The sequence below is a fragment of the Cynara cardunculus genome, assembly GCF_001531365.2.
Source record: "Cynara cardunculus var. scolymus isolate 2C chromosome LG 3, CcrdV1, whole genome shotgun sequence".
NCBI lineage: Eukaryota > Viridiplantae > Streptophyta > Magnoliopsida > Asterales > Asteraceae > Cynara > Cynara cardunculus.
Window position 1 is genome coordinate 970103 of NC_037530.1, and position 16438 is coordinate 986540.

General features: G+C 35.6%; 1 protein-coding gene across 1 annotated transcript; it reads right to left on the bottom strand.

Annotated features, from left to right (window-relative positions):
- Positions 1-1260: 1260 nt before the first annotated feature.
- LOC112508912 (beta-glucosidase 4) lies at positions 1261-15055 on the bottom strand. The gene is made up of 13 exons (XM_025113763.1): positions 14778-15055; positions 13195-13261; positions 13038-13096; positions 11947-12022; positions 9954-10028; positions 9788-9875; positions 6625-6850; positions 5470-5585; positions 3775-3986; positions 3616-3647; positions 2758-2860; positions 2534-2642; positions 1261-1689 (listed from the first exon to the last, which is right to left on the bottom strand). The coding sequence occupies exons 1-13, from the start codon at positions 14901-14903 to the stop codon at positions 1494-1496; spliced, it is 1485 nt and encodes a 494-aa protein (XP_024969531.1). The 5' UTR covers positions 14904-15055; the 3' UTR covers positions 1261-1493.
- Between the last annotated feature and the right edge of the window lie 1383 nt (positions 15056-16438).

Sequence of the window (16438 nt, forward strand, 5' to 3'; positions counted from 1 at the left end):
ATAAATTTGATCATTAGCAATTAATTAACAAATGTTGAACACATGGATCTCAACAAGTGAAGAAAGAAATGAAAAATAAAATTCAGACTTCCATAAAATCAATAATGCATTTCCATGGCTCCATCGTGCTATTGACAATTTCAAACATCCCAAGAAAAACTAAAGAGTCCTAACTCCCATCCATAACTTTAATAATTTAATTCTTAAAATATACTGGTATAATTTTAATTAATGGTATAAACTATTAATTATGAAAATATAAACGGGTCGGACTGCCTTGTCCATATTTATTTTTACATTGCTCATGTTCGCCCGTTCATTTTAACGAACAAACCCGGGTTCGTCCAATTTTTCGATAATGGTTGTCCAAGCCCGTATTTCTAGCGGATCGGATGGATCGGGTCTAACGGGTTGTCCCGTCCATGAACAACTCTAGACTCAACCACGTAAATATTTGATTTTTGAGCAAAAAGTTGATCACTGGAAACTTGGATCGATCCCACACGGAACCCGTCTCTAAGAACCAAAGACATTTCAAAGCCGTCTAAAGGATTCATATCATATTAAGAGGTGGACCAACGATTCCTTTAGTTCAAATCTTTATTTTATGGTCTATTTTAATTCGCTTCTCTTTTATTCCTTACATATCATATTACAAAGCTGGACCCAGAAAGAAATATTCAAACGGTACCAGTATTTGACCATAAAAAAAATATAATTTTTTGGACAAATTGTATGAAAAAGTAATGTACTTTTAACTTGATTCCTATTTTGGGTAACATACTCTCAAAACTTCCATTTTGATATCTAAGATGTAAAGTTTTAAATATTTAAGTACCCGGGTAACTAATTGAAGCATTAACTGTTTATCATGCTGATGTGGTGTCCGGTTAAGACTTTAGCAAATAATACTAAGTTGGATACCAATCTGTTTTCGTGAGACCCGTGAGATCACTTTTTTACACTTGAAACTTCATAGCAAAACGCCATGAAGGTAAAAAAAACCGAACATTCACAGCAAAAACATTGTGACAACGTTTTACTGTGAAGTTTCAAGTATAAAAAAATGGTCTCACGGCTCTCACGAAAACATGTTGGTCTCACGTGATCCCAAGTCTCTCTCTCTCTATATATATATATATACACACACACATACACAAACATAAACAAACAAAAACATATGTAACCGAACATTCACGAGCATAAATGAACGAATGAGATCAATGATCATGTTCATTCATTTAACTAAACGGAAAAAAATGTATTAATGTTTGTTCATTTATTAAATAAACCAACCTCCCACCAAACGGTTGGCTAAACGTTCGATTCATTTACACCCCACACAAAATAATATTACTCATTGTTCTGTAGTTTTCTACCACACACACTTTCCATTTTGGTCCAAAAACTTCAAAACATTTATATATAAAATATCATATATTTTGGATGTGTTTATACCCAAGAAATAAATAACAACAATGGTCAAGTGTGCATCAATCTTCTTTGCCATTTTTCCCATCTTCACCTTTCAAGAACTTCATGAACCAATAAGCCGACGACTTGAGGTGACGAGCGAGACCGTTCTTGTAATCAACATAAACCAAACCGAAGCGCTTCGTATAACCTTGTTGCCACTCGAAATTATCCACCAACGACCATGCAAAGTATCCCCTAACATCGACTCCATCCCTGCATGACAAGATTATGTACATGTGTAAAATACGTAAATACCATCTTCTTATCATATTGTTGTATTCATGAATCGTATTCGTGTCTCTAGGGTTAACCAGAGCAAATGACCAACGTAAGTAACCAAACTAAATGAGCCCAATTGATCTCTACCCTAAAGAAGTGCGGTATGGGTTAGGGCAAGTTTGTTAGTAGCTTAATAAGCTTAATGAGACTCACAACTTATTCGGTCAGTTATACATGACACCTTGGTAGTGGCTTAATGATACAAAAAGTGACTTATTAGTAAGCTTCTAGGTGGGGCTTTAACCTTTATGCAGAAAGTCAAGTTTTTCCTAAATCTGTCTCTCCCAATTAAAAACACGTTTTTTCCATCAATGAAAAACCTTTACAGACAAATTAATACACACGGACAGCTTTATCGATAAAGGACTTGATACATACAAGAAATTGAAGTTGTTTTTTGGTTTTTATGAAACGTGTGAATGTTATGCGCATGCAAGTAATTGAAGTTGTTTTTTTGGTTATTATGAAATATGTGAATGTTATGCACATATGCATACTGGACAAATTGCTTACAAATTACTTGTATGCACATGTACATACCGTCCAGATGAAACATTTCCAGGGCGTTCCTTAGTTTTCATTTTTTTGCGATTTTCCCTGAACCTAACTCTAAACCAATGCAAGAAGTTGTGAACACTTGAGTACATTTTGGGAGACTTCTAAACCATTCGACTCGTTTTCTTTTTATCTAAGATTTTAGCAGTTCGACTCGTTAGAAACGAAATATAACGCAAATTGACCCACTTTTACCAGCAAAAAACAAAATATCGAAACTCACTTGATAGCCATAGAAACAGATGCAAGATATCCCTTGAAGTATGCAACTCTCAATTTGTCATCCAGCATCTCATGTAGGGGAGAAGTATCATTGTCTTCATCATCCATACCTGTAGATGGTCGATATCGAATTCAAGAAATCCATCCGCAAGAAATCGGGTCAATTCAAAGCCTCGATCCACAAAAAGAATTACGAAAATTGATATAGAATTACTGAAGACGTACCGTTTTCAGTAACATGTATAGGCGGATTATTGTATCTCTGAGCAACGTAGTTAAGAAGTTTCTTTAGACCCCATGGAACAACATAGAGCCATGATGATGCCGCCTGCCACGAGCTATAACTTATAAATTTGAACAAACTGATAGGACTGGACAAGACAGAACAAAAAATTGCCCCATTTGGTGCGACATTAGACTGAGACAAGACAGAACAAAAACTGGTTGTCCCATTTGATGCGACAATATACTGGGACAGGGCATGACATGAAAAAGTGGGACAAAAAAGCATCAAAATGAGGGGAACAAAAATCAGGGAGATGAACACAATATTAGTAAATTACTATACCACCCATGTCAAATTAAGACTAGAAAACCTTTTACAATTCTTTGAAACGCCTACATCACTCTTGCCCATCTAGTCGAGTCCTCTCTGCGCCAATATTAGTAAACTACTACTACCCATGTCAAATTAGTAAGAGTAAATTACAATTTTTGTGCCTATTGTTTGTTGGGAATTTTTATTTTCTTCCTTGGGGGTTTAGAAATTGCGATTTCAGTCCCTATAGGTTGCAATTTATTGATATTTTCATCCATGAACTGAATCCTACCTTAAGTACAAGGGATCAAAACAGTAAAGAATTTAAACCACAGGGACGAAAATCGCAATTTCTAAACCACAGGGATGAAAATTGCAACTGTCAACAAACCACAGGGACCAAAAAAGTAATTTACTCTAAAACTTGAAAAACCCTCTACAATTCTTTCACAAGCCTACATCACTCTTGCCCATCCAGTGTGGTCCACGTACCAAACGGACCCTAAATTACATGTTATGTATGATCAGCGAATATAGTAGAGTACCTTTTCGCCAATCGCTCCGTTTTCCCATTCAGCTGATAAACAAAAAGATGGGGGAATTAAACCTCCAATATTTATACAGTTTATGTGTGTAAATATATATATATATATATATATATATATATACATACAAGTGTTTAGCAGGCAATGGAAGTACCATACCTATTCTTGTCACCTCTTGTATTGCATAATAATGGTTATCTCCTTCGTTTGTTTTATGTGACACAAACCTTGATGTATAGTGATTCAGGCCAACGAAATCGACTGAATTTCTTAGAATGTCTTTATCTTTATCGGAGAATACAGGAAGCAAATCTCCAAGCCTCTCCTTCATAGATTTAGGATAATCTCCAAGAAATATTGGATCCAAGTACCTAAATCATGAATCCACATTATAGAAAATTTATCAAAATAGTTTGAGTAAATTATGACTTTCATCCCAGTGGTTTAAAAATTGCGATTTTCATCGCCGTAGTTTTTACAATTTATTGCTATTTTCATCCCTGAAATAAATTCCTAGCTTAAAGTACAAGGGACCAAAACAGTAAAGAATTGTAAACCATAGGGACTGAAACAACAATAAATTGTACACTATAAGGACGGAAATCGCAATTTTTACAAACCACAGAGGCAAAAAACATAATTTACTCAGAATTTGGCATGATGATTTGCACCTGGGAATTCCCTGTGAAAACGGGTAGCGGTTTCGGGATCCAGGGATCCCAGACATGTCGAAAATCGGGGACAGGTCCAGGCAATGTATTCCCCAACCCGCTCCATCCACTTATGTATATATATTAATTAAAAGAAGTTACATATTGTATTATTTTTTCAACCAATTTTGACTTCTTTTTGTTAAACCGGGGATAAACTAGGGATGGATAGGGGATAGACCCAACAAAAAACGGGGAGGGATTCGATTCCCCGTACCCGCTGGGGACCGGAAATGGGGATGAGGTAGTGGAACCAGGGCCGGAGCCGGGGGGTTGCACTCCCCCCCCCCCCATCTTGGGGTTCCACGTAATCTTACATGGTATCAGAGTCAAGGTCTACCACTCTAGGACTCGACACTTTGTAGAAATCTATACTTGTCTAGCCCCCTTATCCGTCTAAACCCTTCTCGAGACTTTGGGACAATTTGTGCCCGTCTAGCCTTCGTTGGAGGGCGTGTTGGAGTCCGACATCTGCTAGACTTAGACCATTTCGCATCTATATAGGTTGGAATCTCCCTTCTCTCATCAAGGGCTCTTTTAGAGATGAATCTGGGGTTTCCACGTATTCTTACACCACCTTATTTTGAAATTAAGTAACGAAATTCTTCTCCTTGAAACTCTTGCTTCTATCAAGATAATAAGCAATAAACTACAGATGATAATGCTACTGTTTCTTCCCTTTCCCTTCTTCCGTTTCCTTTCTAGGCGTGTGGGTGTGGGTCGCTATCAGGGGTAGAACAGTCGGATGCAATGGTATTAGCTTCTTTCATTAACTCTGTAATTGAGCTGACATCAAAGATACCATAGGGTCTGTTTGTTAGCAGTTTAATGAGCTTAATGGGACTCACAGCTTATTCTGTCAACTATACATGACTATTTGGTAGTCGCTTAATGATATAAAAAGTGGCTTATTCAATAAGCTTCTAGGGGAGAACTTTATGCAGTAGGCCAAGTTTTTTACAAACATGACCCTCCCAATTAAAAACACACTTCTTCTGTCTATTGAAAAACCCTTCCAAACAAAAACTTTCTCGATATCCACACAGACAGTTTTATCCATGCAGAACTTAATGGAAAACCAACTAAACAGCCACATAGTATGGCAATGGACTACAGCACAGAAATAAAGTATCAGTAAACTTACCATCCAAGCTGAAAGTCGATGCGCCTTGCTGCAGCAGTTATATCTTCTATGTTATCCGTTAAGGCCTCGGCCCATTCACAATCCACAACCAAGCCTATTTCTCCGCCTTGCAGATCCTATGGCAGAAATAACACCACAAACACCCTACAATATTAGCACATTCAAGCCTACAAGCTGATTAAAAGCCATGGATGCTGCACTAAAAAACATGTACCTGGGTATATGGAAACTCAAAGTAAGCATATATGTAAGTTCGCAGTAAAGTTGGTTGATATCCACAAAACCAGGTCAAATCTCATCACAGATCAGGGAAGAGGCAAAATGCAACAAAATTTGTTTTATATCCTATTTAGTGTAACAAAGGATTCTCTCTCAATTGATGTAAACAATTTTCAAATTTTCTATTTTGCACCCATTTTCACCAGTAACCTATTGATCTTGTAACATTTAATGACATGGATACCTGTTTATGAAATGGTTATGACGAAGTGGATGATAAACTTGGCATCCACATCATCAAATGTTACAAGATCAGCAGGTTACCGGTCAAATGGGTAAAAAATAGAAAATTTGAAACTTCGCTACATTCATTGAAACCCATAACATTTTGAAACCTATTGATCTTGTAACAGTTGATGACATGGATACCTGTGTATGAAATGGTTACGACGAAGTGGACAATAAACTTGACATCCACTTCATCAAATTTTACAAGATCAGCAAGTACCAGTCAAATGGGCAAAAGAAAAGGAAATTTTCAAACTTTGCTACATTCATTAAGAAAGAATATTTGTTATACTAAATAGGAATTAAGGCAAGCTTCATTGCATCAGAAGTGACAACAGTACAAAGGCAACAACTAGCAGAGCAGAAGATTAGACCATATGATAGCAAGCAGGATAGAAGACGAAATGGCAAGCAGGAGACTACACATCCAACAGAACTAGTGTACACAAGCAAATTTCATGGGTTTGTTGATGCTTCTTTAACTGACCTCCAAGCATCAGATGAAAATTAAAAAAAAAATCGGATTTTTTTCAGCAGTTAACTAATCAACTTCATTAAATTGAACAATGATTTTATAAAATATTAGTTACAAATATTTGTATGAACTAACTGTATGACCAATAAAGATTACGAACATTTGACGCTTACCTTAAATTTTCTTCTATATATTGAAACAGCTTCTGCATGGGCCAAAAGCTGGTGATGAGCAGCCAAATAAGGTTCTGGTGACAAATGTTCACATCTTCCAGGTGCGAATACGCCAGTAAAGTATCCATTTACTGCTGTCTGAAGGGGTTCATTGAGTGTAATCCACTTCTTCACTCGATCACCAAAATTCGCAAAGCAAGTTTCTGCATAGATCGCAAAATAGTTTCTGCATGTTTGCCATATGCATAACTCTTAAAAATAATAATAAGTAAATGAAAGTAAGAGAGTCCTCTAATTAAAGTGCCTAAAAAACTGCAGAGTGAACTTTTAAAATTAATAGTATGGCTTTCATCTTTAGCTACCACACAAGATTCCCAAGCTATTCTTCTGTTTGTTCTATTAGGGTGCATTTGGTATGAAGACTGCATGGGATCGGACAAAAAAAATAGTCCTATGTTTGGCATGCCATGGGGCAACAATAAGGTTGGACAACATGGGACAAAATCTAATTTTCATGGGACAAAACTTAAGTTTTTTGTCCCACCAATATAGGTGGAAGAACTTGGACAAAACACATGATTGGGTTGGGTTCCAGTGAGAAGGAGAGTTAAGGTGAGAAGCGTAAAAACGAATCTCCACCCTTGGATGCACATTCGGATGAGATGCACCGAGATGCACCGGATCAATCCCCGTATCAAGCACAATTCATGGGTGGGTTTGAGATTAACGGTGATCAAGTGTCCAGATCCCTTCTTACGCTTCTCAGCTTAACTCCCCTTATCACACGACCTTCACCACACATGATTACCTATTATATGATAAAAAGATAGTAAACACTATTTTAAGGGTAATCTGGTCATTTTAATAGTTGTGTCCGATCATGTTCTAGTTGTACCAAACGCATGACAGACAATTAGTACTGTTCCGTCCTGTCCACTCTGCTAACCAAACGCTACCTTAACATGTCTCTTGAAACCCAAGCTAAGCCTATATAACCAAGAATATATCTGTATGAGAATAACAACAATGGTTAAGAACATAAGATATTGAATTTGAAATTTTTGAAGAGGATTTGGTTAGTGTTTTATGTTTATCAATTCAATCCCACGGGCGGATATGCTAGATATTAAGGTTTCTTCTCAACTAATAAAATGCGTTCCAAGGATCCCTAAACATGTAAATGCTACCAGAGCTTTAATTCACCACGTGAGAATTTCACTTCAGTAATGACACCTAGCAGCTGGCACAAATGCTGTTCCATCTAATTAACCTCATATAACAAAACTGAAAATATTTCACATGTATATTATGCATAAGACCTTACAATATTAGGAAACAATATTCAAGTAAATCAATCCCTTGATTAATGCCCCCTATTCAAGGTGGAGCATAGACATCATATGCATCCATCTTGTTACATATATAAGTTATCCGAGGACCCTGATGGCAGTTAGCTTCTATATACTTTGTCCTCTCGTGAAAGACCGGATTGGAAGAGAGACGCAAAGCTGACAGATTATCACACACAAGCTCCATAGAACCAACTTCACATAAATGTAAATGCTTTAGCCACAAACTGTGTTGTTAAAATTGCGATATATTGGCGATATATCGTATATCGGTCTCTGGAAAAATATCGATGGTGAAATATCAGTCAAAATATTGGTTCCGATAATATCGACGATATTTACCAATATTTTGATGGAAAAATCGGTCCAATATACCGATTTTTCTATAAAACAAATGTTTGGGCTTTTTTTTATTACATGTTGGGCTTAGTTTTTTGGGCCTCTTTATTTGGTCAACCAGTCAACACATATATTAGGTCTCACGCTTCTTCTCTTCTCGGTTCTTCACAATTCACGCTTCTTCTCTTCTCGGTTCTTTCATAGTGCACGCTTATTTTTGAACACTTTTCCTATTTTGTTTTGTGAAACTTGTTTATGTGATGTTTTAATTTTGAAACTATATTTCTAAACTCTAATTAATGCATATTATATGTTTATGGATGCATACATATAATATATATATATATATATAAAAAACTCTAAGAAATATTATATTGCCTGCTATTTTGGACCGATATATCATCGATATAACCGAAATATCGAATATCGGTCCTGACCGATGTTTTGTATTCTGACCGCAGTAACAGCATAGGCCACAAACGTTCAAATGTTACATGAGCTATAGCCCGATGCCTAGGCCTCCATGCTTGATAGAGCGAGCTAATTTACTTATCGAAACCAAATTAAAGGGACAATTTTGAACAATTAAGACACAACTCAAGGATGTTGAGGAAGTGAACAAGACTCGTCCAATGCCTTTCAGTTGTATATTATGCATAAGACCTTACAATATATAGCCATTTGGTACCTATATTTTAAGAAGCAATATTCAAGTAAATCAATCCCTTGATTCATGATATTTGCATAATCTCAGCACATTCATTTTCTATTTCCATTTCATTTTCTTTCATTCCAATTAACACATTCATTTTCTATTTCCATTTCATTTTCTTTCATTCCAATTNCACATTCATTTTCTATTTCCATTTCATTTTCTTTCATTCCAATTAACACATTCATTTTCTATTTCCATTTCATTTTCTTTCATTCCAATTTGTTGCAATTTGACCTAGATCAGACTTAATGTTTGGAAGGAGCATTTTTCTAATTGGAAGGGGCATGTTTGTAAGAAACTTGGCTTTCTGCATAAAGCTCCCCTCTAGAAACTCACTAAATAAGTCACTTTCTATATCGCTAAGTCACTACCAAACGGTCATGTATAGTTGACCGAATAAGCTGTGAACCCCATAAGCTCATTAAGCTGCAACAAACAGGCTCCAAATGACACCCACACATGCTGCTAATAACCTTTCATATTTAGTCTGTCCACGATATATTTTCAATTTTCAGCCACTCTTTAGTTTGTAATACATTCTGCTTTATAACTCGATCTATGTTCGCCTGTCAAGTTGGACTTGAGATGTGTCATAGGATATAGACTGTTGGTTCTATTGTGTTTATTCGTTCGGGCACATGAGCCCGTTGAATATGCTATAAATTCAGGGTTCTCCCTGGCAACAATGTACATATTCTATGAACTTAATATTCACAAAGATAATCAAAATTTAAGGACAGGAACAAAGACGAAACCTTACACTATTGAGTCACTTAACCACCCTTCCATTGACTCGTCAAGATGCAATGGAAGATCCCAATGGTATAATGTGACACACGGCTCAATTCCTGCAGTGACATACTTGCAAGTTACTTGTAGAAACTAGTCCTAAGAAAGGAAACGGATAAAAACAAATTAATTCATACCCCTTTCAAGAAGGTAGTTTATAAGGTTATTATAATACATGATCCCATCGTTGTTGACTTGGATTCCTAGCCCATCTGTGAAGAAGGAGAAATTCATTTTAAATGGATCCACTTTCATCATCAACACAACTACAGTGACGAATTATATAAAAGCTACACCATACATTAAATGTATCTCGTCATAGATCTTGATAAATAGAGTAGTTAGTATTAAGAGAATTCTATTGAAATAATATATTTGCCAAAAGCAATTGACCATTTGAACTATGACGGTTGGCATAAACATTTTCTTTGAGAAAGTAAAACAATAATGGGAAAGGATTTCTCCAGTCTTAAGCATGCTTTTCAAATGGTGGCAGATACTTTATGAGTGTACTCTAAATCATACAGAAGCTTTAAATTTCAGTTTAAGTTTATTCCTTCACAGACAAGAAGAAAATGCTAAGTATCTGAAATGTTTGAAAAGAGCCTTTATGGTCTCAGGCTGTATGGATCACGTGGGTTTGAGCCACATAAGCACCCCACAGATGCATGTGGCACCTTCTAGATTGCGTACAAAGCATCACCAAGAAAAGCAACTTTAATTCTCTAGGAAATTTTAGAGTTCTCTGGAATACTTGAAAGTTCTCTTGTAACATGTAGGTTCCTCTAGAACTCTTCCGATATTAGATGGAATCTTCTATACTTTTGTAGTAGAACCTAGAAACATCACGTAAAGAATGTTCCAAGACCTAGAGAGTTTGTGTACCTAGAATTATCTTTGAGAGGTGTAGACCCCTATAGTAGGGGAGAGCTCCCTCATTTGTGAACTATCCAAGAAAAAAAGAAATAAAGCCTTTCAAAAGTTCCTCTACGGTCTCTTAGCCTCTTGTGTTTGTTCTCTATCCAAGTCCTTTCTCAAATGTTTTAGGTTCATGATTGGTTATGCATTAATTTGTAGGAAACTGATTCTTAGAGATGTTTGTCTACTTCCTACAATAGCTCATATAACTCGTATGAGTTCCCAATTATTCAAAGAATAGATCATCAGAAAGTGAATTGCTTTCTGTCTTCTTGTCCAGTTTAATTTCATGGTATCGAAATAAGGGGCTTTTTGGTTGGTTTTTTATTAAGTCATGTATGGATAAAGTTGTCTGTGTGGATTAATCTGTCCGTACAGACTAAGAAGGTTTCTTTGGGAGGGTTTTTTCATATATAGAAGGAGTGTGTTTTTAATTGGAAAGGATAAGTTTGGAAAAAAACTTGGCTTTTCTGCATAAGCTCCCTCCTAGAAGCTTACTCAATAAGCCACTTTCTATATCATTAAGCCACTACCAAACATGACTGCTTGGGTTCTTTATCTGAAAACTGAAATTGTTTGGTATTGGCGGGCCATGTTTCCACATTGTTTGGGATTTTGATCTATAAATCCAATGTTCTCTATTTGGTAATTTCTAGAAGTTCAAGTAGTATTTCTTGGAGTAGCATACAACATTCTGTTAATTAAGTAATTTGGCCATCTGATGAGTGTCTATTTATGACCCTATAGCACCACTTTCTCCATCTTTTCTCCTTAATTTTATTTTCCCAAAATCCAATATCTGAGTCTTTCATTCTATTATTTTATACTTCTCTTGTTTATGGAGCTATGAATAGAATTTGAGCATTTTATGGACTTCATTACCAATTGGGCTAAATTAAGATTTTTAGCAGCAGTCCTACATGAGCTGTTGGGAGTTGTGAGCACCATCCAGACTAGATTTGTGTTTTGATCTAAGAAGATTTATTTTCTTGTTTAGTGGGCTTAGTTCTGAGAAGTATCCGGTTATCAGGAAAAGTTAAAGGGACCACTTTTATTGGAATAGAGGGGATCATATTTACAATGTTTTCCCTTCCTAAATTAAATTACTTTACCCCACATAAGAAGAAACCTAAATCTATGACTCAACCACTTAAGTTGGTTACTATGGTAACAACATGCATAATTGGAGAAAAGTGGAAGGCGGCCTCTTACCTGGATAGATACGTGACCAGGAGATAGAAAACCGATAAGCACTGAATCCCATTTTGACAATAAGGTCAACGTCTTCCTGTATTTCAGCATTGCAAACGTGGATAAGCTAATGTACACAAAAAGCAATCAATAGATAACCACATCTTGCAAAATGAAATACTATGGTTATTGACCGCTTTGTCGATTCCGTGTTGATTGATAGACAAAACCAGGTTGGGGTAGTTATGCGTAGATGCAAGAGTAGAATCGACAGTGAACAGTCTTGAATTAAAGGGCCATAGACCAAGCATGCATAGAATAGAAATGAAGTGCAACCAAGTGTACGTATATCAAGATGTTGTGAGCATAGATGTGAAATCTGGAAGATGTGCCTAAGACATAACTTTCTTCATATAAGGTGGCGAGCATCAAGAATGCTATTTTACTGTAAAATCTTTCACAACAGCTGAATTATAAGTTTTGATGTGAAAGTTGGGAGTCATGCTACAATTTACAGTCTCTATCAATATATAGAGAGAGAGGGAGATTTAGGGGGAAAACCCCAAAAAATTAAAAGACTGAGAAACACCCTGGTAACCATTCATCTGGACGTGCATACCAGACAAATTGCTTACAAATTACTTTATATGTATATGTGCATACCCAGACGAATGGTTATAAGGATGTTCCTCAGTTTTTTTATTTTTTTGCGGTTTTTCCCTGAACCTGACCCCATATATATATATATATATATATATATATATATATATATATATATATATATATATATAGCATTTGCATTCGCATAAACAAAAACTCAATAGAGGTATAAGTTATAAACAGACTTTTTATTTTCGTCTTGCTTGGAAGAAAATATTGAGTTTTATCCCGTGAAGTTTGTTTGGTGGAACGCTAGCAAGGTTAAAGAACACTGAACACCACCTTCATTCATTGATTCAATGTATCAAACTTCTTTCTAAATGCTCAAGAATGCATGTGAGGAGATGATAAAATATCGGTCAATTTTGAAAATATAGAGTATGTAAATGGAAGGCAGTTCACAAATTGGCAATGTTAAACAACAAATTGACAATGTTAAACAAAATGAAGACCTTGTAACGATGGTACTGATCTACTGCTACAACTCCGTCTTTCCCATCTTTTATCTTGCCTGGCAGACCAAGAGGAAAGAAAAACAGAATAGACTTCCTTAGCAGTTGCCATCATGGTGCATCAAAGAATATATTTAACAAATAAAGAACAGCAAACCTTCTGTGGATGCAAATTTATCCCAAATACAAGGACCCCTGCCACCCAGATTGGCAGCTCCTTCAACCTGCAATGCAGCAACGAACAGAGAAACATGCTAAGATACTATATGAACTTATAGGGCATCCCGGTGCTTCCAAGCTATTAAAACTTGCATCAAGCATCTTCTCCAAACTTATAAAATAGTTCAATGAAGATCTTCGAGCTTCAGAAGGTTATCCAAAAAAGCTGGAAGAACCAGAAAAGAAGGAAGGTACAAAGAGTTTTTAAATTAAAAAAAGAACATGCAATGGTACAACAATGATGTCATATATTTAACTTCTTTGGTGACAGCTATATGTGTTGTGGTTAAAATGTTATAGAAAAGACACCAACATTTAGTTATAATTAGATTAGTGAAAAAGGCACAAACACAGTAATTGTATATGTGTTGTGGTTAAAATGGTGATTTCATTTTGTTTCATAAAATATACAATTTTATCGTTGAATATATTCGTCAACAAAGAAAATATAATAACATCATTGTGCATTAGGTTACACCCTGAGCCAAGTTTATGGAGTCCAGCAGATTATCTCTTCATCACTCAAACCCCTAAGGATGATTGGTCCAGTGGTATCTGAGTTACAGTTAGAGCCCAGCCTTGTGAGGTCAAGGGTTCTAACCTCACCAAGGGTGATGATTATGTGCGAGTATTTCCCATATATAGATATTACATACTTCAAAAAACATCAAGTGTACACAATTAAACAAAATGTTTACATAATCAGTACCTCAACTCATGCTACAATCCATGAAAAGAGAAAATTACTGAATGATTGCTTTTCACCCCTCGTATATCTATGTTTGTCTGTTTCTATATGAAATACTCGTACTAATTGCTTCTGTGAGCATACATCAGTGAGAAATTAGCTCAAATGACCATTTCCCTCATTCAAATTGGCCTCCTAACCATTTCTCTCACGGTAGACCCAAATATCACTACATCCGCAATACCCATTGCAAACCTAGCTAAAAGATTAAAAAAAAAATGTCAAATTCAACTGGTTTACCGTCGCAATTGCAGACCTGGCCCGTCGCAATTGCATATTTGTGTTGAATTTTTGGTCTTTAACTAGGTCCGCAATATTACGGAAGTAGTGACATTTGGGTCAAACCCAGTAGAGAATGGTTAGAAGTCCAATTTGAATGAGTGAAATGATCGTTTAACTCAAGGACTCGTACATTATCAGTTACCTTATCTTGTCCCCCCCCCCTCTGGCCATCTCTAACTTATTTTTGCTCCATTAAAACAAGGAGCCGATGTGAAGAACCATTTTACACCAACTAAGTATCCTTTGGCCAATTTACCCAATGGTATGAACAGATCTACAACCTTCGATCACGAGTTCAATCAGACATCAACATGTCATTTTTTGGCGCAGCTTTTGAAACAATAAGCATATTCCTAAACTCAGACAAATTTCGAAATCCAAAAAAAGGCGATTCAGCATTAAGTGTTTGATTCTATCCTTCTAGGAACAATTAATAAGAACAACATATGTAAGAAACCACATGACATGAATCGAAAGGGAAAATAGACAACCTGATAAGCAGAAGTAGCGACGCCAAAGAGGAATTTGGGGGGGAAATGAGCACGAGAGAGTTGGTGATTAGTTGAATTCATGGAGTTCCATTCTTCCTCCACCGATCTCTTCCTATCTTCCTCCATTGATGAGTTGAAAGCTCACACAGCAAGAGTGATGAGTTCCTTCCGTTACTGGATCAAAAATGCAAAATGGTAATGATTGAATTTGATGTTTGACGACTTCTTCCCACCAAACCAAATAAACATGTAAAGACAGTGATTTTACAAAATTACAACTTACCCCCCTCTACTTTGTTTGGGTTGCTATTTTATGCAACTTTCAATTAAACTTTTCATTTGTGGGAAATTAAAGTCATTTCTTTTACTCACATAATATATAGTATAATTATGGGTAAATTTGAATGAAAAAATAACGTATTTTACTTGATTTTTATTTTGAATAATGTACTTTCAAAACTCTTATTTTAAAAATATAAAAGATAAATAGTTTTTACTAACAAATCTCTTCCAACCTCCAAACTATAAACCATTTGATAGAGAGCAGATTAGGATTAAGAGGTATTAAGAGATACGTTTATCATTTAAAATTTCAGAGGACCTTTAGAGTGGTCCTGAAATTTGAAATATGAAGCAGTAAGATTGTTTGTTTTTAGATCTAAAGTTTGAAATCTGAATCGGTCAAACTAGTACAAAAATATAAAAGATACATAGTTTTTTTTTAACAAAAGTATAAAAGATAAATAGATTTTGCTAACATTTATCTTCCAGCCTCCAAACTATGAACCATTTGACAAAGGGCAGATTAGGATTAATAGGTATTGAGGGATACATTTAGTACTTAAAATTTCAGAGGACATTTAGAACTTTTAAGCTCTTATTTTAGAAACAAAGTAAACGTTCTTACCATACCAAACGTCTGAACGAATCGGACTTCAGAGGTACTAAGAGGTAGTTTTGGAAAAACAAACAAACTCTAAGACATTAGATTTATCAATTACATTTGATGCTAAAAAACAAAAATGTCTGGAGGTCTCAAGTTCGAATCTAAAGAGTAATAAAAATCCTCTTGTGGCCACAGAGGTTCAAATGCGGTGACTCCGAACTACCCACGAAGAGGATGGTCGCCCTGGAATAATCAACTCGCATAGCAAGTTGGATATCCAAGTTAATCGGGAAAAAAAAAAACAAATTAAGCACAATTTGATTGTGGGAATTGATATAAGTTTGTTGGGATTTGAAATTTTGAGTTTTATTTCAATCTCATGTTTGATTTAAAGGTCTATAATTGAAATTCCATAATTTTGATATAGATTTAAAATTCCCACAAGTTGGTATTTCACGAGATTTCGTAAAATTTATTTGTAATAATATATTAAAAACATTCGTTAAATAGTCGATTAGAAAAGGTAATTGATATATAGTTGTTTAAAATTATATATAAAGAACGAAATTCAATTTCATTATAAATCCTACAAATCAATCAGATAAAAAAAATCCAAATCCTTCTACGAAGCCCAGATGTCTCAAAAGTAATCCATCAAAAAGAAAACCAGTTAGATTATGGCGCACTGGTTAAGCATCACAGGAACGTGGAGGAAAATCTCATTTACCCCAGGTTCAAATCCATGCATTGTCAAAGCCCCTTGTAGTCATGAAGG

Excerpts from the sequence above, each read along its gene's own strand:
- LOC112508912 (XM_025113763.1), bottom strand. The coding sequence starts at position 14,903 with ATGGAGGAAGATAGGAAGAGATCGGTGGAGGAAGAATGGAACTCCATG. Across the intron at positions 2,643-2,757 it reads TATACATGTTACTGAAAACG|GTATGGATGATGAAGACAAT; the intron begins GTACGTCTTCAG and ends GACCATCTACAG. Across the intron at positions 1,690-2,533 it reads TCTGTTTCTATGGCTATCAA|GGATGGAGTCGATGTTAGGG; the intron begins GTGAGTTTCGAT and ends CTTGTCATGCAG.